This window comes from Dreissena polymorpha, chromosome 8, assembly GCF_020536995.1.
Source record: "Dreissena polymorpha isolate Duluth1 chromosome 8, UMN_Dpol_1.0, whole genome shotgun sequence".
NCBI lineage: Eukaryota > Metazoa > Mollusca > Bivalvia > Myida > Dreissenidae > Dreissena > Dreissena polymorpha.
In genome coordinates, this window is record NC_068362.1 from 84,726,453 (window position 1) to 84,751,326 (window position 24,874).

The window sequence follows — 24,874 nt, forward strand, 5'->3', positions numbered from 1 at the left end:
AATTGATTAACTCAACGTTGAAAATAACAGTTTAAAAACGTTGTTTTATTTAACATTTTAGTTTAAACATTGAACGATGTATAAGAGGCTGGTACTATACTTAAGTCAGTTAAATGTGTACTTTGTTTATGTTCACCGTAATTGTATGTGTATGTATTCATAACTTGCTTCTAAGGCTAGGTATAATGTGTATTGACAAGTGTTGACTATTGGACTGAAATAAATATTACTTAATTTAACTTGATATTTACCACGCATGAACCACATTAAATTGCTACAAAGAAAACAGTTCACTTATATCCAACGAATGTGGGCTGTATATATGGGTGTTATATGGACTGCATATGATTCCTATTATGGCTCAAATTTCTAGTTTACGGTAGCTTATTATCTAGAATTTACAAAGATATATCGTAATATGTACATAACAGTGTAAATGTCTGCCTCGTACTGGTAACATTTTCAAACATGAAAACTGACATATGGTAAATCGATTACAGAAGCAGAGCAAAACTTGATAAATAAACTATATAAACTAAAAAGCGCTAACATCTGTTCTTGACATACGGTATATTTGTGTACATGTAATTGTATGTAAGATTGATACCGTACGATGTCATCGTTATAGTAATAAAAAAAGAAAACATACCGTTTGTTTTCTTTCAGTTAAGCGTTGCAAGAATATTGTGTTTTTCAAATTTATTTTGCGTACCTGGGCAGTATATAGGTTCAGAAAACAACAGCAATAATTTGCAATTAAGCGTAAGGAAGCCTCTTACATAACATATGTATGAATACAACACATCAAATTTGCAATTATGTAACATGTGCTTTTGACAAATAATAACGTACGCGAAACCTATATTTAATAAATCTTCAAAGAAAGAAGCTTTGTGTCAAAGTAAACTGTTACTGAACTGGAACTGGAAATACGAGTACAATTCGAGATTCGAGAATAATAGACTTATATTTATTAACAGGAATACGGCGTATAGTTATTGGGGATAGATACACATTAGTCTAATCGGATTTTTTAGAACCTAGAAATGAAGAGTACAATGAGGCAATATTTCAAGGATGCAACATATAAAGGTATAGCTTTAATTTAAGAGGGTTTGACACCTTGGCAAATTTGGGAATCTTGCCTAATTTGCATAAATCCAAAATGGCCGCCAGATGCAAAGGTCAATTTTCCGCAATCTCCATCTATCAACTAATATAGCTCGTATGGTGTCTTTTCTATGGTTTTAATGTATGCTGAATCCATTTCTGATGTTTATTGTATGATACAGTGTATCAAAATGAAGAAATCAGTTCAACATAGCTGAAAAAATGCCATTTTTAGGTCATATTTTACAAACTGATATTCATTATCAACAATTGTATATATATTTAGATTTGATATGAAATAACTCTTTTCAGTGGCAACGACCATTTAATTAATCAAGGATTGGTTTAAATGGAAAGCAATACGCAAGGCAGTCTATTATACTGTTGTGTATTTAATGTTCGTTAATACCATTGTATAATTATCTTACGTACTTTGCTGATAATCTCAAAATAAAAAATATACATACAAAATCCTCACATGGAGCACTAATTTTCTATGGTTAGCTTAAGGGATATTTTGTGCTTTTCACAACATTATGCACACTTTACATCATTAATAAGTCATATTAACTACATCTGGCTATATAAATAAACTTAGCACTTGTTTTGGACTGGGTTGTACAATTGAGGTCTGATGTCTTCTAATGGATATGGGTACTTATCAACCTCATCCTGAATCAATTCACGATATTTTGCATTTAAGGTTCGCCTGTGCTTTGACTCTTCTTTGTGTTGACTCTGTGTGTTCATACGTTGTGTGTGATCAGGATACATAACCTCCATAGAGGCTGATACATGCACTGCAATAGGAAAAGAGTGAATCCATTCGACTCATGGAAGACTTTGCGATTTCCCCGTTGGATATTAGTTTAGAAATAAACCGTAACAAAGTACTGCTTGTCTGTTCTCTAATTTTTTCAGTTGTAAATTCACTGAGGGCATAGTGCTTGTTTTTGGACGAGATACCACATGCTTCGGTCTTTAACCTTTGAACAATCACATCTTCATTTTCTTCATATCTTCACATTCCGAAATTTGAACAATTTTGCTCACATAGTCACGGAATCCAACAATGGAAGCACAACCAGCTATTTTAAGAACTACAGCTTTGTCTCCTAGCTGCTGCATAACATTTGCAATTAATTGTTTGACAGTCAACGCCCCACCAAAGCTCAAATATTTTTCATGTTATTCGACTGATGTCGACGTTCTTAACTTTTTATCTCGATACATTTCTTGCAGAAGAAGCTCGATATATTGATCGCCACACTTGTTCTGTTGATCTAAGGAAGTACCTGGTGTCTTGAAAGGTGTTGTGTCTTTGTGTGCGACTCTTTAGCACTGGTTAACTTTATCCTAACGTTCTTGATGTTTTTTATCTATCGGATGGCATACTTTACTGCAAAAAAAACAATGTGTTTTAAAGTAAATGGTTGTTTCTTGTGATCTACGTCTTCTTACTACAGGCGCATCCTCAGAGTCACGTGTACCCTCTGTTCTTTTATTTGCAAGATATCTCAGAATGTGACCCTTCGACGTGTAGGTACAAAAGCAAATACGATGGATTGTAGCAGTTGCCTTTTCTCCTTCAACATCTATAATAGCTTGTACTCTGTCACGTATTTCACAATCATGTCTTTCTACAGCACTCTTTAATAAGGTATGTACTGATTCTAATGCTTTTGTTTCAAGGCGTCTCGGTGATCTATTGCAGACTGTCAGTATACATCTTGCCATCATGGATTAGCCAGATTCTTTTGTGTTTAGATAGCGTCTGCTTTACTCTCTCAGCTTCTAGCAGCCTTGTCAAAGGGAAACCCCTCCCACTTAATGGCTTATGGATTACTAAAAATATGATTGATATGTATATACATCTTTTCTTTGTTAAAAACTGCATGGTCACACAAAGCCTCCCTACATTCTACGAGGCCACCAACTCTTACAAAGCAAAAGCAGATTAATTTTTATGTCACTTTTGAGCTACCGTAGTTTTTTTTAAATTCAACAGGACCCTCTTTAAAATCCTTTTGCATTTTTATGCAATGTTAAATGCTTTTTATTAAAAAAATAAATGGAAACTTCATATTATAACTGAATACAATCGTCTATATATAGGTTTTGGGTAAAAAAAATTGGAGACTTGAATTACGCGAAAACATGTGACAATTACATTTAAATATTTCACTCTGCTATAATTATGATTAATGTTTCTAGTAAATTAATCTTTAATCAATATTTTTGGAATTTGCTTAAAGAAAAATGTTCAAAGGTTACCTTTTATCCATATAATTCCATTTTTATAACCACCACATGATAAGCAGACGAATTGTCAATATAAGCTTTGATCATGATCTCTAGGAGCTTTACAAGGTATGGTGATCATGTTGTGGCATTTAATTGCATTTTGGATTTTGAAAAAATGATTGAGGTAGGCTTAATAATTTTTTTTCTGGCATTATAAACGGTATGCAAAACTTACCCATAGGAATATCCAGTGGTCAGTAGCAAAGCTCAAGCGGAAGACGGTCAAAGTAGAACTTGTATCTTTGACATCTGATATCGTATGGTGGTTCCTTTCAGTTATTTGTAAAATACTCAAAATACTCAGTATATTATCATTCCTTGCGCACATTTTGTAAGGTACAGCATGGATAAACTACATACGCATACAAAATGCATACATATTGCAATATTAATCACTATGCGGTATTATCATGTAATTTTACTGCAAAAAAGATCCGAAAATTGCTTTCAACAGCCATGTTGGACTATTATTTTGCCATTGACAGGCTCAATCATTTTAAATACATCAAAAATGAACTCAGCATACCTTAAAACCCCTAAAAAGACACCTCACATGCCATATTCAGTGAAAAGTATAAAAGTCTAAATTTTTAATTAAGTGACCGGCGGCCATTTTGGATTTATGCAAATTAGGCAAGATTCCCAAATGTGTCAAGGTGGCAAATCCTCTTGAATCTATGATATACCTTTATAGACTACACCAACACAATATTGCCTCATTGTACTCTTCATTTCTAGGTTCCATATTAAGAGTAGAAGGAAACCGACTCGACTACATGCAATTCACTGACAAATAAACAACTTCGGATGAACTGGCGGTTATAGAAACGACGTATCTTCGTCAATTAATACTATTTTAACGATAATAAAGCCATGCTAATACTTCAACCGATAGTGTATCAACCCATTTAAACAATCGCCCAATTGAAGAGGTTCTTTGACCATGAGCTTAAATGAGGTAACCCTGACAGAACCTTCAAAACGATCATGTTTTAATCATGAAATATTCGGTAGGCACCGAGACATATGTAGCCTTACATATGAAAGGAAATACATGTATGCCTTAAACATAACGTTTCAAAAGCATAGTTGTATGCACTTTAAAATGTGTACAAAATATAAAGTAACAATTTACTTTAATGTTGTTATAATGAGAATGCATGCCACATAGATGGTAACTTTTCTTTATGAGCTGGCGATTGCAAATTACTGACTTCATATATGCTGCCTTTTGCCTTTAGACTGTCGCAAGACAAACTTCATCCCATACTATAATTGCATAAATAGTCTATTTGTGACTACTTATATTTTTTCTTCTTCAGTGTTTGAAATACATGTACTGAAATTTATCTTTTTGTCTGCAATTTAAATAAATATATTTATTTGTATAAATGTGTTCCGTGTTTTTAGACTCTTGGTCCTAATTATGCAAGCTTCATCTTGAGGAAACGTAATTTTTAATTACGTCACATATTTTTTTTTTATTTTACGCTTTTCTTTGTTTAAATTACCTCTTATGCTACCTATTTTAGCGTGTATTTATTTTATTAAATACAACTATAAGCTTGAATTCATGCTTCGACTTATTTTTTATAAAAAGGTGTTGACTTTGCCTTTTTAAATTAAACTGTGTTAAGTAATAATTATTTATCGAAGAAAGCCTTTGTTGGTATTGAAACTCACTTCTCTGACACACTTTGATACCGATATTGACTTGATGCTAGTAATTATATTTGGATTTAAATTCTCTTTGATAAAAAAAAATGTTTCTTCGTTCATTCCAAATAACATTTTATGTTAGAAAAGCAGTTTTTTTTAAAACAGCAACAAAAAAGCAAAAACAAACACGAACATTTTAACAACTGACGACGAAAATAATTTTTTTTGTAAAAATTGAAAGCAATTTATTTCCTATTTAAGAACTCATTTCTTTCGTTAAATAGTAAAAATTAACAAATGCCAATAGTTTTTCACCGCTGGTTAACTTTTTCTTACTGCAAAACATCTAATTGTGTTACCTATAGTAAACTACTTTGGATAGGAACTAAACACCTGGTTTTTTATTGGTATGTAACCTGAACAGTAGTTTAAACCGAAAGCGCCATATATTTGGGTACGTTATACTTGGAAGCTCATTTACTTCCGCCCATCAGTTGTTTTGCGCAGTTACATACAGACGAAGACGGACATCGGACATACCGACAAAGTCCTACATGTTTGTAATGTGTTTCTCGAAATGTTCGTATTGAAAAAGAGCTTATGACGTTGCGTAAAATTTGTTTAACACAGTTAAATAAGTATTCTTGAGCGTCCTTGGAAAGATAAAACATTCGCCCACAGGATTAACTACTTAACTGACAAGTTTAATAGAATGGTAAGATACTATGTGTAAATTTTATGTTCTATAATATACAAGCTTAATTTGTGTATTATTCTTTATTTACGTTTATTGATTGCTCACTAACACTTTTGTCAATCAACCACACAGCAACCAACTCAAATGACAATCAGCAACCCACCCTTCCGTAATTCAACAAAACCACACACTCGCACACTCACACAGTCTCAAACGCACACACAACTTTTATTCAACTGAAATGTGGCATTTAACAGTTTGTAAACTTCAGTAACACATATTGCCAACGCACTGAAAGGTATGTATGAAGCCAGGTTCGATGGTTGTATGGTGTTAAATTGTCTTATTGGCCACGAATACAAGAATGTATGACTTTATAAAATGTGGTAAATAAAACTTCAGAAAATATATTCAAATTATATATTTAGTTTTCGTATAGTATAATGGCAGTAAACAATTGAACATATATACTCAAATCAAGATATATGAACTGATTAGCTGAAATCTCTCCATCGTTGTTTAATTACAAGCCACTGTAATGTTTGCATTGTATGTATACGTGTAGTTAAAAGTCTAAGCATCTAAAAATACATTCCATTGCATTATTTCAGTATCTATTCATTTTAATTTGTGTAGGGACTATTCATATATCCTTTCTATGGCCATTTACAAACCGCCTGATTCAAGTAAGGTAGTCGTCAGTTGATTGGCTTGGTACTAAAATTATCAGCTCTCTCATGTATAGTGGGGATTAATTGACCGCCATGATATGCTCGTAACTGAAAAAACAACAACCTGATTTAATCTTTTACAAACATCTGAACGATTTCTTCCTGAAACTTCGTGACGTAAATATGAATATGTTTCATTAATAAATGTCCAGTTATATTCATTTAAATCAGAACAATCTAAACATTTACTATGTCATTTTTCTTTTTAATCAGTTTAACCATGACCACTGTGGTATCGATTCGCAATATTTCGATAGAGAAATTTAGAGCATATTAGTTTACCATACCTCACACGCATTCTTTTGGTGATAAGCTTGCATATTTTCGTTCATATATGGCTGTACTTGAATCAACAAAACAAACATACAGTATTTAAGGACACTTACTCTAAATTTTCTATATTTTTCAATACACCACTGATATTGGATACAAAATAATATCTCTTGTCAACACCCATTACCGTTATGAACTTACTTTGGTACATGAAATATGTAATCTTTGTTTGTATCTATGGAGGACAGTACTGTTGTTGTTTCACAATGTGAGACTACAGTTCATCCACCAGGAGAGAAAACGGATTTTCAGAGCAAGATCCATCATTTGAAGATTTCAATTTACCATACAATGAGATAAAGCAAAAATGTATAGACCCAAAACAAACTAAAAAATAAAACCGTGCTTACTTCGAAGGAACGGCCAAGGCAGTGGGCTTTCAACCGGTGAAAAGTTGTATCAACCTCATAACTCCTAGAATTATTACTTAATAATTGAAATGTTAACACATATTAAAATCGCAACATGAATATTTTAATAATTTAAACATTATTCACGAAAACACTTATCCACTTAATTACCATAATGAACGCAAGAATGAAAGAAACATTTTAATTGTAAATCGCCTGGTATTGGCGTCGTTTAATGCTTGCGAAATCGCACATTAAACCCATCAGTAATATCAAAACACAAAAAAAATTATTCATAGCATTGCGATTAAAAGTAGATAAGTATTCTAAATCAAGAAGTTATTTTTATCAAACCACCGCATTTATATCTGACTGATATAACGTTGCCTGATATATTTTGTATATCATGGTCAACAGAAAGTTCTTATATCAGTCATGTGTGGAGGACGGTCATATTACTCGGAATCAACTATAAAGTAATCATTTTAGTAAAATCGAATCAGATTTAACAAAACAAACAAGTTGATACCAAGATGTAATATATTTTAAACACACAATTCATAACACACGGCAAAAAACATATTTTACAAATATTAAGCGCGCGTGCTCATGACGTCATTATTAACACGTCAAACGACAAAAGTCATATTCTTTCCCGCTAAAACTGCAGCTTTTAAGCGATTTTTCATTATTTGTTTAAAATCGGGGACGTAGAGGTATGATAAACAATAATTAGGTTACTGTCTGTAAACGCGATGGGCAATTGGTGGTGGCGGCTATTGACTTTGGAACAACGTATTCTGGATGGGCCTTTTCATTTAAGCATGACTTCCAGAGGGATCCTTGTAAAGTTTCGGCCAAAACATGGAGTGGAAACCAGTTGACATCTCTTAAAGGTGAGTAGGCGCGTAAGTGAGATTTGCAACGAACGCAATTTAGCTGTGTCAGCAAAGACAGCATTTTGAGTAAATTGAGTGCAAAACGTGAATATAAATGTAATATGATAAATAATCATATCAATAGTTAAGTGTTAGGTGTGTAATTGTCGTGTCGCCTATATGCGTATCAGTTGTTAATTGTTCGTAGAATCCAACTGAGGTTTACAGAAATAATTTGTTAGATGTGTTTCAAATTAATAATACAATAAAGACACGTGTTCTAATTGTTTTGTATTTAGTTGTTAAATAGTACTGCAAGTTTAACGTAAAAAAATATGTTTCTTAAACGTCAAGTCAAGGAACTTTACCTTTATTTAGCATGGCCTTATTTTTTGTGAATAACGACACTTCAATGTAGCCAATAGTTTACTCCGTGGCGAAGAATTGTCCGCTTACTTACATGGAATAACACTACAAATCCCCAAAATACAAGCGGTTATGTACTGTCATTCAAACGAAATCTATCTCGATTCTTTTGTCAGTTTGCTAATATTCTTTTCAAACAAGTGCAAACACAATAAAATCTTGTTTAAACATCGGGATTATTTGAGTTACTGATAACAAGATAATCAACGGGGCTTAGACACGGGCTGGACAGAATGTAAGCACACCGTTTAGAACTTTATTTTTGCAAATATCTTAATTTATTAAAATTCATTTTCCAAAATATGTAGTGCATAATAGACAGTTTTTTCTTGCAGTTAGTGCCGATATCATAAGGTATAAGAATAACTCCTTGAATGCGTCTGAAATCGGTGATAAAATGTAACGTTGCCTGAAGCATAACCGTATACGTGAATGCAGTACACATATACTTTTTAACAAGAACACATGCTTATTAAATAAAGTAATTCAGATGTATTTCACATTTCCATAAGCAGCATAAAAATCTGTCTTTAATGCACTGGTTGAAATTCTTAAGAAAAATTGTTTTAAAAAGTTATTCGAAAAAAAAGCATTTAACCGGTTCCCACAAAGTCACGTGATCATGCACCCTGGATAAGGTATTTCACCCTGTACAGGGTTTTAAATTTTGCTTAAGCAGAAAAGACAAACTTATCATGTCATGCTGGTTCAAAATAGGAAAACTATGGTGAAGATCAAACAAAGACCCACTGATGTGATTTATTGTTGGAAGCATAATGAGTTTACTGTAAACTTTATGTGTAGCAGTGCATAGTGGTTATGTTTAGTGGCATACATATTTACATAATACGGTTTTAAGTGACTGAAACTAAGTGGCTCATTGATATAAGTTTATAATCTTTATTAAATGATATAGTTTACTCAATGAAATACATGATTAGAGTCGTATAATTTTCCATTATACAATAAATACATAGCTCAGTCAATCAACATGTACATGACACATTGTATGAATACAAATTGTCTGATCAAATTCAATCAAATTTAAGGACACATGTTCACATGTTTGGTGAGCTTATATTTCAATTACTTGTCAATTTTAATTATATTTTAGCCCTCGGAAAAACTTCGAGAATGTCAATCGATACACACATTACTGAATATCATGGCAACCGGGTGCGTGCCATTATCGTACTGGTCCCGTTGAATTATGCGGACACAACGCCCTGAGATATTTTTCTCAAGATCCATTCATAACTTAAATCTTAAGATCATGTATGGGTATTGTTTCATAGTAGTCATTTATTATTCGTAACGATACCGTATCATGTTAATATGTAGCATTAATTAATGGTAAATTCTATTATAACTGGTATTATCTAATGTGTTTAAACCATTGAGAGGTTTGGTTTAAACATATTTTATTTCAAGAACAAGCATATTATATACAAAGTATTAATACATAGTTACAACATGTTCCGAAAATGGATAAGAACGAAAGATCAAGTCTTGTATAGTTCTTCTCCGCTCATAGTTTTTGCAGGATTGTAACTTTACGATTCAATTGGTGGCATTTTAAGGCTGTTTAAACAAGAGAAGAAAAGTATAGAAAGAAAAAAATAGTATAAAAAACAACAATCTGTAATACAATTATAAGTAACGAGACAAGACAGTGAGACCGGGATCGAAGGAAGCTAATGAAACATTCCGATATAGTGTGGACCACTGAGGTTTGAAAGGTTGCTTTTTGTTGTTTTTGATTGTTTTTTATTTTGGTGTTTCGATGTTTTGATGTGACAGATAACTAGGTATCGTAGCGTTTACTATGCTTAATATCCGTGTGAACTGCTTCAAAAATACAAGGGTTTTTCTCAAAGACAATACTTTCGTCTCCATACAATAATGTGTTTAGAGATGTAGGTGCCAAAAGGGTAATTGCATTGATCAGAACGTCTCGTTGTTGCCTCAAACGGTCGCATTCTAGAAAATAATGATATACGGTTTCAATGGCCCCACACCTACATTAGGATGACTGAACAATATTGCACATATAAAAGTCTTGATTTAATTGACGTCAACGAGTTTTGAGTCTAGAATGCAGCATTTGTTGGCGTCTTTCGCCATAGTAGTACATTTAATTAGGTTTAGTAGTATCGCTAGAAAGTAGCATTTTAAACGAGTGAAGAGAATCAGCATTACGTGTTTCTAGTGGGAGATTTTTCCATTCTGTTATTGCAGAGGGTACAAATGAGTTTGAGTATTAGGTCGTGCAAGCTGTCACATTTCTAATGTTTGCTCTATTGCGTAAATTTGTAAGGATACGAGCTGTTGCTTTGGGCTGTGTCAGGAACTAAAGATATAAGGTACGCCGGGGAAAGTTTTTTTTTGGTAATTTTGTGCATGAGAAAAAGTTAATGATTTCGGCGCCTTACTTTAGTTTCTCCCACCCAACTTCTTTATATATATCGTCTATGGAGACAAGTTTGGTACAGCCCGATACAATTCGCGGAGCTTTAGTTTGATTTCTTTTCTCAATCATGTTTATCAAATTGGCAGAATTGTCAAATACAACATCATAATATTATAGTATGGGTCTTATAAATTAGCAGTATATTACTCCCAACGCTTTCCTGTCAAGAGTATGTTTAAGTCGACGCATAATATTAGCCATTTCCATGATTTGTCCTTTATATGTGCAATATGTTCGTGCCATGAACAGTCAGTTGATTTTACCAAAACCACCGTTGTTTCCCATTTCAGGAATCGTACAATCTCTACCACACATTTTACAATCTTTTACAAAATCTCTTAATATGCCGTCGTACAAAATCAGCTTGGCCAATAAGGCGAACTGACCCATTTTGGGACAACAAGGGTGCATTTTTTGCTTTCTCCGATATAATCTTAGCGATGCAGTTCGGTTCCAACCTAGGTGGTGGAACTAACCAGTTTACAATGTTTCCCCAATATTGAACTAAGGCATCCACTGCCTCTGTTTTGGAACCCACCATCGGGAATTAAACCTTCTGCATTTATTATTTAAATGCGATGCGAATCTATCAACTGAATGTTTACCCCATGTGGTATCTAATGCTATAAAATAACATGGTTTTATCTGCTAGTCTTCTGAATCGAAACATCTACTTAAATAGTCGCTCTTTTATCGTTTGCTCTTGGAATACACTCCGGACATATTGTTTTATTATTTTGATCACAAAACATATTTAAATCTAAAGCTATTTCATGAATGTCCTTTTTTGACTACCATTCGGAAATATTGATTTTATATTTTTATTGTCTGAATACACTTTTATGTACGATATTTTTGTAAAGCATTTCCAAAAGTTTTAACTATTCTGTTAACTGCTTCCGCTTTTCGCCAAGTGGAGCTGCGTGTACGTTTTATATCAGACCTAATGCCAATTACTTATACATCTTTTACCGCATTATCATCATCCTTTATACAAAAAGGAATAAAATCACCTTCCTCCGACTAACCATATAATCTACACCCCATCTCTGACAACCGTCTAATATCTTTAACGTCCTCTTTCGCGGACCATATACGCCATGTCTCATTTGCGGCAGCCATGTAATGGAGTCTTTGTCCACTTCCGGGGACCAAATCATTCGTTTTTTGCTCACTTCCGAGAGGCATCTTACGGGGACCATAGCATTCCTTTTCTGCTCACTTCCGGGAGCGATCTACTGGGCTCAGTGTCCACTTCCGGGGACCAAAGCATACACTTTCTGCTCACTTCTGGGAGCAATCTACTAGGCTCTAAGTCCACTTCCGGGGCCCATAGCATAGGCTCTATGTCCCTTTCCGGGGACCATAGCATACTCTCTCTGCTCACTTCCGGGAGCAATCTACTGGGCTCTATGGCACTTTTCGGGGACCATATTATAGGCTCTATGTCCACTTTTGGGGACCATAGCATACTCTCTCTGCTCACTTCCGGCAGCAATCTACTGGGTTTAAGTCCACTTCCGGGGATTATAGCTTACTCATTCTGCTCACTTCCGGGAGCGATAACATACCTCTTCTCATAGACCATACGTCCGTACCTTTACTCTGTTCGTTAATTGAATTTAAAAAATTGCGGTTTAATTTTTTTTCTTTGATTTGTATGAAAGTCGTAGACTTGACTATAATATTGCCTATCTACATGAAAACTAAAACTTTCTATAAAACCTCCATAAACTGTGCTACTTGCATCAGCAAATACATCAAACAAACACACTTGATTGTGTTTGAAATATTTTCCAGTGCTATTTAATTGCCTAGCGTTTTCTTTCCAGAACATAAGCTCGGTAATAGCTTGCTTTGCCACAATAACGGGAGCTTTCCAACTAGCTCTGGCATTTATGCGATTGTATAAATGTTTGTTAGCAACCTAACTGTATGTCCAATCGTACTCTGAAAGGAAATGATCTGCCCTACAATACTAGTTACGAATCTTATAGGTATTACTTTTTTTTTCTTTTGTTGAATTTGATAGATCATCGAATCAAAAAATGTTCTAGCCTAGCTACTCTGTTTTCAGTTATGACAAACTGATTTTATGAATATCGATACATTTTTCTTCGGCCAATTAACATCCAACTCATCGAGTCACTTGCATATAATGCTTTTCTTATTCTACACTGTCATGTATACAAGCATCCAAAAGCATACTTATTTTAAGTCCTTTTGTCGTAAGGATTGATACTACAACTCTTTTTCTTTTACCGAGTTTAAGAAAACATATAATCGACTGTTTTAATGCCGAATAGAAGCTAATAAAACATAACACTTCATGCTAATCTCATGTTAGCTAAAATCAAAAACCTAGAAATATTCTATGGTCCGTGAATGCATCAATGTAATGATACGCTCCTTTGATATCGAACGTAGAAACAAAATCTCAAATAAATCGAGGCTTCACATTCTTATTAAATACGACTGTTGTATTAACAACATGTTGAATGCCACGTGGGTTTTCAGTCTACTTATCGACGAACATCCGGTATCAATTTCTGTACTAGGGTCTTTTTGTTCTATTTCTATACTTATAGACTTTTGATCAATTTCTATACTAGGATACGTTTGATCCATGTCTACCTTTAGATCTTTCTGTACTTAACCGTAAGCAACAAAGAAGGAAACGTATAACCGGAATCGACTACATCTAAATTGTAATAACTATCTGTAGCCTCCTGCAGCTTGGCCACCTGGGCATTCAGTCTTTTAACCGATGAACTTCCGGTTTCATTTTCTATACTATGATCTTTTTGATCCAGTTGTATACGTGGATCCTTTTGATCCATTGCGACGTACATATCTTTCTGTACGTTACCGTTTTCCGACGGTAAAATGAAACTTATTACCGCAATTTACTAAATCGAAAATGTACTTACTATCAGTATCCTCTTGGTACTTGACCGCGTGGGCCTTCCGTCAACTTACCGGTGAACTATACTAGGATACTTTTGATCAAGTTCAACTTTTAGAACTTTCTGTACGCTATCGTTTTATCGTTGTGATAACGGGGTTCTATATATAAACAACTTATCTTACTATTCGAGCTGTTTGCTGAACATTCAGCTGCTCCTTTCCGATGACCCGGTTCGCCACATGTGAAACAAAAATCCTTTGTGTCTCAATTGTTATTGAGTTTCAGATACTTGGGTTGTGATCTTTGATGACGCTGTTGGCTTCCGGCATGGCCCGCTACGCGCGCCGCTTTACTTTTTATGTTTCCGCCGTTTCATTTGCCATCGCCTCTGCTTGTAGTTTTGCTGCAAATAACTTACAGTCATCAGACTCGAAAAACAGTTGAGCATATACATATTTTATGTATACAACAACATAAAGAATAGCAGTTATTAAGTTCGACATAAGCTTTCTTTCAATAATGACTTTCCGCGAGTTGTCGGTCAGGTGCCATCAATATTTCAAGTTGTAAATTGATCGACTTTCTCTAGTGCTAAATTAATTTTGCTTGAAGTATACATCGTTTCTTCTTCGTTACACTCGATACTAGAATCAATTTAACGGATTTTTACAGATTAACGTTTGTTATAGCACCTATCTTTTCCATGATGCCTTCCGAATCTTGAAGCGTCGATGCCCTGTGTTCTGCTAATGTCGACTTCAACTTTTCATCATCAATATTATATAATAAACTAGTGTGTTAGTCAATGTTGAGTGCACGAATATGCCACGTTGACGACTTCGCTAGAACTAAAGTCGAACGCTATTTATTTCTATAAATAGCCCTACACAATCAAACTTGCAAAACCGGGTTGTTTTCTCGTGTCTGACAGGACAAAGGTATTCGCTATACAATATAACGCGGAGTACTAATAATTCCATTCATTCGCGTAAAATTCGATTGTCAATTCCATCAGGTATAATACTTCATTTGGCGTTATAGTAATATAAAGTATAGTATGTACACACGCGTTATTGCTTGATGGAAGTTCATGATTATTTTCGTTAATATGAGATTGAAATGCAAAGTTTTCATTGCGCATATATTTGCCTTATCTGTTTCATCAGTGACAAGATCGTTCGTTCTATCGTCACATAGTGATACTAATGTTGTATGATAAATACAATTTCGGAAGAGTTTCCACCAATCTATTGAATTGACATTAGATGATTTTAATTTGTTGCTAAGGTTTTCAAAATTTAGTGTTTTGGCATCTCGGACAAGAGAAACTACTTGATTACGAACATTTCGAAAATGAACCCAATGAGTACCGGAGTTAGAAATTTTGGCTTTGTAACACAACAGTTTTGGTTAACGTATTTTGGAATTAATTACATGATTTATCCACGTGGCATCACCTGTTCTTATACAAACATTTTTATTCGGAATTGACTTCAAAGTAGCATCATATATAGCGTGCCTGAAATGTTGTGGCATATATTAAAGGGGCCTTTTCACAGATTTTGTCATGTTTTGAAGTTTGTCATTAAATGCTTTATATTGATAAATGTAAACATTAAATTTTAAAAGCTCCAGTAAAGAATCAACAATAAAATTTAAAAAAGGAAAAAAGGAGCCTGCAGCAAGGCTCGAACCAGTGACCCCCGGATTCCTGAAGTAAAAACGCATTAGCCAACTGAGCTATCCTGCCAAGCATACATAAGAAGTGTATTTTATACGCTATATAAGCAATCTTCGTAGTTTCACAAATTTAAACGACAACAACAGAACTCTCCAAATTATTCAATCGTTTCGCGTTGCAACGCTTTATAAGTTTTAGGTTTTTTAAATCGTCAAAAGATGCATATAATGGCTATATTAGACCATGGCAAATGTTCAGTAATACTGTTTCCTCACAAATATCATAACCAAACCGAAAATTTGCGAATCTGAAACAACTTTTTTCAATTTTGTCAATTTACCAAACCGTGAAAAGATCAGAACAGAACAGAACAGAACATATGTTTATTTTGACTTGCACAATGTACATCGTCAGTATAACAAAAAAAAACTAATCATGATTTAGATTCATGTCACGTTAATCATATAATACATAGTTTTAGTACATACGGTATACAATCAAGTACAGTACTACATATAATATATTATTTCAGCACATACGGTGTGTAGCAAAGTACATACGGTATACCTGGTCTTTACTATAAACAAATATAACATTTGAATATTTTAATCAAATAAATTGTGTTAGTTCAGAATGTTTAAGTTTCATTATTTAAGAGGATGAACTTACATTTAACAATGTGTTTCTTTTATTTAATGCGTGAAAAGATCCCTTTAATATCCTCAGCTACTAGCGGTTCCAATAGTACGCCTGCGATTAATGTTTGCAATTTGTCATCGTCAATTTGGTCATAACGCCATATATGTTTACTAAATGTTTTGCAAACAGGTTTATTGTGTTTAACTATACCAAAACCTGGACAGTTTAAACATATGTTATGGTTAAAAAACGGTTCGCCAGTACCAGCTGAAATGATTCAATCGGGATTACTAACGAATATGTAGTCAATCACAGTTGTCGAATGTTCTGTACAATGCGTTGGGTGATTAATGATCTTTGATAGATTGTTTTGGGCACAAAATCCGTCAGTTTTACGTCTTTAAAGTAACGCGTGTGTATATAAATAAAAATTACCAGTAATAAAAATATCTTGTAGTCGCTAATGTCTTGTGTAGTGCATTGACTCCGTGGCTCACTGTTTTGCATTTGGTTCTTTACTCAATACAAAACGGCATATGATAATAATTAGGTTTCAGTACTGCTGGTGCTTTTGGAACTATCCTTTGAGTGTATTTTATATTTAATTGTTACTGATATGCATAGTAATAAGGAGAAAATATATTTTACTTTTACACAGCGCACAATTCTTCTTAAATCTAATTAAAGCACAGTTAAATAACGTTCTCATTTCCATGGCACAATTTTCTTCAGTCTATTTTAAATTACAATGCGTTTTGAATGCTTTTTTGTGATGCTAAAATAAAGAATTCAAATCTCTGATAAATGGCAATACAAACAATACATCTAACGCGCACTAACAGATTGGTCCAAACAAAAAATCGACTCACATACAAGTATTCATATTTACAGTAATTTGTTTTTGAGATAATTTTCAAGTAAATTTACATTCATTTTTTTTATTTTGTAAAAATATGGATCTGTGGAATTTATAATGGACCGAAAAGATTCCTGATGTCAGAAATAACAAGTGAAATCGTGTATTATATTATAAGCAGAAAATGACTTCACACTATTTAATGTCAACATTTTTTTCAAACACGTTAATACTACTACAAAACATGTCTACTTTATATTTATTTTGCAAACGATTAAGATTAATTTAATTAATTATGATATATAGGCCCAACGTGCGTGTTAATCAAACCGGATGGAAAAACCTTGGAGAGGTTTGGTTTTGATGCCGAGACGCGTTATAGCCAGCTTAGTCAGACCGGAGAGCACAAAAAGTGGTACTACTTCAAAAAATTCAAAATGAAGCTTTGGAACAAGGTAAATTTATTGCATTTTTTATATACGCTTTATATGGCATTTAAACACAAATACCAGATTGGTTGTAATCATATCAAACGCAATACGATTATTTTTTATAGCCAATACACAAAGACACGATGTTGGACGATGAAAGTGGTAAAAGCCTACCAGCTCTTACCGTGTTCTCCTTGTCAATAAGGTAAATAAAGTAAAATAGTAATTAAAACCAATGCCCCTAAAATATTCACGTACTCGATATATTTACACGCATAAAAATATGACAACAAAACCAAAATGTGTTTGTTGCCTTTTTACCGCATACATTATGTCTCGCCTGCAAGAGTTTTACATTGATTAAAACACAACAGGCAATGCGAAAGGCGCGATAATATAGTTAAGACATTGTCCGTGCACACTTACGGTCGTATGCTTCGATTGTTGTTTGTAGTAGACATCTTTTTCAAAAGGAATGTCCCTTTGAAAGATTTACGGTCCTTTGTACCAAATTATTAAATATATTTCAATAATCAAATATCAGTGTCCGGAAATTATTAATAATTGCATTGTGGGTTCTTTAGCTCCCTTTTTAGAAATGCGAAAACCTTAGTTGAATATATAATAATAAAATAACTATTTATATCACATGTTCTTTTTATTTTATTTTGACACCGTTGTGTCATGGAAGTAAACTGGAATCATAGACGCTAATATCTTCATGCTAACCGTTGTGATAAAATCTATATTTGTGGTCTTGATAGCTTCTAACTAGGCAAAAAAAGCCTTTTAAAAAATAAATGTGAAATCTACAACTCTATATTATTTTTACAGGTACATGATCGATGACTTGAGTAGTATGTCAAATCAACAGGTTAGCGGACTGAATCTGGAAGACATCTATTGGGTGCTCACTGTACCTGCTATCTGGGATGATTCAGCAAAACAGTTTATGCGTCTTGCCGCTCAAGAGGTACACTGTTACCAATTTAAATACGCAATTTGTTTCATGCATTAATATGTATAATTAAGAAAATATTATAACGATTTTTTTGCGTACTCATATTTCTTTTTTTCAATATTTAAGAAGGGAATATGGTGACTGTAAACAGAGGTAACAAGTACTTTATCAAAGCCATATTAAAGAGAACCAAGACATGCTTTCAAGCAAATGTCAGGTGTTTTGTTTTTCGACTTTTGTATTTATATTGCATACCTAAATGCCTAATCGTTGTTCTTAACCATTAATATTAGAACAAATTAAAACAAGATATAGGAAGCCATTTTATTTCAATGCGCATCAGTTATTGTATGGAAGTTGTGCGAATTCAGACTTCCTTGGCGCACTTAGTGCTAACGTTGTTTAAAGTGTTCTGAAATTGTCTAAATATTCATATCTGATTCCTATATTCACATCTTAATTAGTTTTATCGGTAGTATCATATGAATTTCTGGTAATAACTTCAGGCTGTGTGTCTTTATTATGGACTTCTCATTTCATTACATGATCTGCCTTTACTTTTAAGGTACGTTTCAATGCAGAAATGTTCACGATACTCGTGTCGTTAGGCTCGGTAAAACATAGGATAGAATATCGGCTATGAAAGGGACCCATATATACCTGACTAATCATGTTTAGTATTGGTGTTTGTATTTTTGCAGGCTGGCATACCCTGTGAACAGTTATTAATTGCCTTAGAACCCGAGGCGGCGTCTATTTATTGTAGACACGCTCAAGTCCAAGTTGACGCCACTGCAGGTGGTATTTCGTCCTTCAAATCGGGCAGTAAATACCTGGTTTTAGATGCAGGAGGTAAGAAAATGTAAAATGTGTTTGTTGATTATGGTGTATGCTGGAAATTTATTTCAAGAGTTGCTTTAGAAGAAAAACGCACTCAGACCATGCTTAAGGAGTTTACAAGTAGAGTTTGACGAGGTACAGCTGGTCTTGTCCATAAAAACCCGTTCTTGCTTAAGATTTTCTCCTTAATGGGTATGTTAAGTCTAACTTTGTTAGCATTGTGCTATGCAGTCGCCCGCTGTTTTAAATTAAGTTGCGCAACGGACCTAAAACGGTGAACAATACATGAATGGAAATTTTGCTTTTGGCAAAACATAGTTACAATAAAAAGTACTGGTGTTTCATTCAAACTTCAATTTTGGGTATTTGCAGGAGGTACGATAGATATCACCGTGCATGAAGTATGTTTCGGAGGAAAACTAAAAGAACTCTTCAAGGCCACTGGTGGAGCTTGGGGTGGTACAATGGTTGATAAGGCCTTTTTGGACTTTTTGGCAGACTTGATAGGTATGAATAAATCAACATTTTGTATTTTAAAATAGTAGCGTGTTACCTTCAAATCAACTCTTGTTTATGTATGTAATACAGTAGACTTTGATATACATAAAGTTATTCTTGTTCTCTACCGTAAATATGCATGCCGCAAATCATATACTAAATTAAGGCAGAAATGAACGAAATGTATATTTTATATGCAAATGTTTAGGCAAAGACGTCCTCCAACGTTTCAAGGACGATCACATGGAAGACTTCCTAGACCTTCTCCGTGATTTTGAAATTAAAAAGCGCGCAACAAATTCGTCAAGCGAAGGACTTGTTACGATCAAATTGCCGCTAGTCCTCATAGAGCTTGTAGACGAATGCAAGGGTCTATCGATGACAAAGATTGTACAGTCTTCGCGTTACGCAAATAAGGCACACATTTTTGTTAATCGTTTATGATTCACGCACATATTGCATACATCGTAAATTATATTTTATAAACAAAAAACATCACGATTCAAAATCATTCTAAAGTAGACTTCTCTTACTCTATTTTTATATAATGATCACTAATAAGTCATGATAAGACAAACCTTTATGAATAATGCGCATTGTGATTAAGATATTAAATTAAATGTCAATGTATGTACTTACCCTTTAGATACCATGTTATCATCTTACTAATATCAATGTTATATTGTAGGTTACACTGGCCAGTGACAAGTTTAGATTGGACTTTAACATATTCCGGTCTTTCTTTACGGAATCGATTAATGCAATCGTTCACCACATGAAAACATTACTTAGAGAAGGCGAGCCGTCCAAAGCGGGAGCCATCCTAATGGTTGGAGGTTACTCAGAGTCCCCATTGCTGGCGGAGACAATGCGGGAGAAATTTCCACGACTGGAAATCATTGTTCCAACTGACGCCGGTCTTGCTGTTCTAAAGGGAGCTGTCATATTTGGGCATTTACCGACCTCCATCACTGAAAGAGTGTCCAAGTATACATACGGCGTAAGTAGCTGTGTATCTTTCGATAAGGACAAACATCCTATAGAAAAGCTTATAAAAACAGGTCTTGGTGACGCGTGTGAGGATATATTTTCAATCTTGGTATCGTCTGACCAAAAACTAATTGTGGGTGAAAAATAGGCCGAAAAAAGGTATCGTACAAATTACTTAGATCAAACTGGCATGACGTTTCTGATATATACTACAACTAACAAAACTGTTCAATACGTCACAGATGAGGGATGCAGGAAGGTAGGATGTTTAAGAATTCCGCTTTCTGGAAGCGGTGAAAACAGGTGGGTAACTTTTAGATTATATTTCGGTGGCACAGAAATAAAGGTTGAAGGCGAAGAAGAGGCCACAGGTCGAATTACAAGAACGGTTGTCGACTTTTTGCTGTAACTGAATTTACGGTGTGTGCAGATTATCAAAACGTCAATTATTGGAATCACATGACCTTCTCGTACCTCGTCTAACCTGATTCAAGTATGAAATCTTCACATTTTTGCTAAATAATATCAGAGCCACACGCTTAACACCTGTGGTGTTGACATTAATAATTATATAAATCCAAGGAAATTAACGTTTTTATCCTCTTTTTATTATTTTATAATTTTAGACTTTTCCAAATCATAGACATAGCAAAATACATTGAAAACAAAAGAATTAAAAGTGTGAAAACGTCCCTTTATTTCACCTTGTCGACATTTTTCTGTCTGATACACGGTCTGGGTATTTAATTCCTTGCTGATCTTTTACTGTTCAATTTAAACATGTTGTTTGTTACACTATGAGTTGATTATGTACTTTCCATTATTTAAACATACTTTTGAATTTGTTTGCACAATATGACTATTATATATTGAAAATATGTTATTCTCAAAATAATTGCTTAGGTGAGCAATATAAATTCAGTTATATAAACTATTTAGAGAACGATTGTTGTCGTTAACAAATGATGTTCCCCATGTCAATGAGACTAATAATCATATTATGATTATTTTTATAACCAATTAGTTATGTTTCATAATTTAATGCATTATTTTAAATTGTCAACTGTCGCATGGTTATGGCATATTCATTTGAGGAAAGCGTTGGTGTGCTCGCAGTTGAAGCTGGAACGTAATATGTTTGTGGTGACACTTAAATATTATTTCAATTTTTAATCCATGATGCAACACAAAAATTTCTTTGTTCGAAGCTATTTTAATTTATTTTTGAAAATGACTTTGCCAAAGCTTGGTATTTGTTCCAGTTTTCCGAGGGGTTTGGGGCATAACAAAACGTGTGAGCTTGTAATTTCCTTATTCCAAATGCAACCCATCAATAACTACCATGCATGCATTTAAATACGGCATGTATGTGAACATTTATACCAAATATTATATCACCATTGATGTTCATTAGCGCGAATTTTTTTACCAAATGATTCAGAAACGATGGGGGAAAAGATAAGGGGGTTGGCAATTTTGAATGTCTAAACAGAAATTCTTATTGTCGAATTGCATCTCTAAAACATTAATTTTTTTTAAGAATAACAAAATGAAATCGTAACAATGAAATCGTTTATGCATACTAATAAATAATAAACGTGTTCATCCAGTCCATCAAAAATTAATAAAGGATTTCGGACACTGTGAAACTATTAATTATGCTTTTTTCACCGACTGATTAAGTTTATTTTCCAGACGATATATTATTGTATAGTCAATATAATAACTGGAATAAGCCTGCGGTCACCGCCTTGGAAGTCATTGTGGGTTTAACCGGTGTTTTGTGCTTAATTGTAAAATAACAATTTACCACTCCACAGCGCAGTTTAAATCGAATATTAATAACAAGAATGCATATGAATTTCTAAGACACGATGAAATGAAACAAAAACCGTTTCTACTACACCTCGTATTTGCTTAGAAAGGTCTGCGCATCATACCTTAGAAGATATGAATACTACAGATCCCTCGGTGATTTACAGTATACAGATGTTTACAAAGTACAATATTCATTATGTTTTATATGTAATATTAGTATGTATTTTAATTGTTATTATATACTTTCATCGCTAGTAATACATATTTCTTATAATATTATTATAATTATAAAATCTGTAATATTACTTTAACAACTCATGTTTTTACATATATGGTTTAACACAGAAATGAGATCATATTAATATGTTTGTAATCAAAGATAATAGTGTTTGCTTAAATTACAATACCATAATATTCCTGGCAGAACAGGTAGACCAATCTTTATCGCGTGTTTAAATATAGTTTCAATAAACTATCATTAAGCATAACTGTATTTACAAACAACGAATCGATACTGATCTGTACTACCTTTGCGTGTTTATCTTTATTCACTCAACCAAATTCAATCGTGATTCGTTTTACCTACATATAGCCTCTAAGTCTTCGGTAAAGTCCATTTGTATCTGCGTGCGTTTGGTCAATAACAATGCTTGAAGGCTTAAATGTGTTACTGTTTGCACTTTAAAAACCCCATCCCGATTGTTTCTAACTTCCATATTTATACATTTCCCAGTTATAAAAGCGCTTGCATCTGTACAGAAATTCCATTTATGCCAAATATTTCTACTGTTTGCATAAGCATAACTTATTTTCATGTTATTTCTTAATTCATTTATAACTTCGTACAGTTTTGGCTATTTTATATATATTTTTTTTAAATTAAAACTGCTGTGCATTATAATGTGTTTTATTAGATATAACGCAGATAGCCATCATGATGTATGAGGTAACGCTATCTTAGTGTAGTGATATAGTAATTAAGCGTGAACCTTTTGTTTGCTTGTTGCTTTGAATTTTCAGTATTATTTGAGATGATTTGATTTTACAGTAAAAAATGTAGCGTGATGGTTTTTGCATGAACTGTTGTTATATAAACCGCTGTTGCCTTGAAATTGCTTCTATTGGTAGTTAAAATTAGTAATATTTTTATCATCGCCTTCATTACATGTCACTGTATTTTTTTTTTGATTATTTTGGAATATTTCTTGGTCTCAATATCCATGTTACCCAAGATATGTGGTATTCATTAATACTGACTATCAATTTCATGTTCATTGTAATTATGCATTGAACTCTTACTATTAAATGTGTTATGATTTGGGATTTTTTTAAACTTAGCTGGTCCCGGAATTGAACCCGGGACCTCTCCACCTAAACGACAATCATACGACTAAACCCAAGAGCCACTAATGACACATGATGTTCACTGTTTTAATATATGAATATCTTGAACTCGCTTTATAGAAACATAAAAAGCCATTCAAATAAAGAAATTAGTCTTTTTTAATTTCAATAAAATGTGTATTTAGCAAGTGTATTCTATATTAACCTCTATGTTCGATATTTGCTTGTACGCAACCGAAATATTCGCCTGAATAGCTTTGAATACGACCTTTTAATGTGTGCGTCTTATTAGCTATTATATCACGTGAGTTTTTTGTTGATGTTTTATTTCCTTTGGTTAAAGACATTGTTGAATATTTTACTCTCATATACTGGAGCTAATAAAACGATAAGTACGTGTATATTCTACAAATGCAGTATTAATCGATTCATCTATAATTGTTTCTTCATTATCTGTGATATATTGCACACCTGTGTTTCTGGAAGCTATTTCGGATATGACTAATTTTGTCTATATATTGTAGATCAAAGTGTACACACTCTTATAAGAGACTTTAATGGATCGTTTTCTTTTTTCGTTATCAAAATGATGATTAATCTGATAAACGTGATTTCAACTGGTTTTCGATCTGCATTTTGTTTACTGCAAATTGTGAACTTGGTATCATAAACGTTGACAATAACAGTTAAAAAAAGTAAAACTTGTACTTTATTTTAATTTATACTACGTTATTGTTTACTCAATGCAGATGTGTATGCATTCATAAGTCGGTTTTAAATGTATTCTGTATTATATTGTACTGTGTTAACTATGGGACAAAGATATATATTACTCCAGTCCATGGCTTGCGCCAGAGTATTTGTTAAATGTATCCTATAAGGAATTTATATCGGCTATATATGTATCCTATTTTGGGTTTTAAGTGGGCTGCATATGTGTCCAATATGGT

General features: G+C 33.5%; 2 protein-coding genes across 4 annotated transcripts in view; one reads left to right on the forward strand and one right to left on the reverse strand.

Annotated features, from left to right (window-relative positions):
- LOC127841195 (bifunctional polynucleotide phosphatase/kinase-like) overlaps window positions 1-24,874 on the reverse strand; it is a 155,569-nt gene that overhangs the window by 97,581 nt on the left and 33,114 nt on the right. The window lies entirely within an intron of this gene.
- The window catches only part of LOC127841194 (heat shock 70 kDa protein 12A-like), a 95,655-nt gene that overhangs the window by 57,781 nt on the left and 13,000 nt on the right, over window positions 1-24,874 (forward strand). The window contains exons 1-9 of one of the 2 annotated variants that reach the window (XM_052369861.1): window positions 5,571-5,788; window positions 8,008-8,080; window positions 17,349-17,497; window positions 17,599-17,678; window positions 18,308-18,446; window positions 19,136-19,286; window positions 19,647-19,781; window positions 19,981-20,189; window positions 20,461-24,547. In XM_052369861.1, the coding sequence (XP_052225821.1) occupies window positions 5,786-5,788; window positions 8,008-8,080; window positions 17,349-17,497; window positions 17,599-17,678; window positions 18,308-18,446; window positions 19,136-19,286; window positions 19,647-19,781; window positions 19,981-20,189; window positions 20,461-20,910 (1,389 nt within the window). In that variant the 5' untranslated portion in view covers window positions 5,571-5,785 and the 3' untranslated portion in view covers window positions 20,911-24,547. Of the gene's footprint in view, window positions 1-5,570; window positions 5,789-8,007; window positions 8,081-17,348; window positions 17,498-17,598; window positions 17,679-18,307; window positions 18,447-19,135; window positions 19,287-19,646; window positions 19,782-19,980; window positions 20,190-20,460; window positions 24,548-24,874 lie in introns of those variants that run through there. The other variant, XM_052369860.1, reaches the window with a different exon arrangement.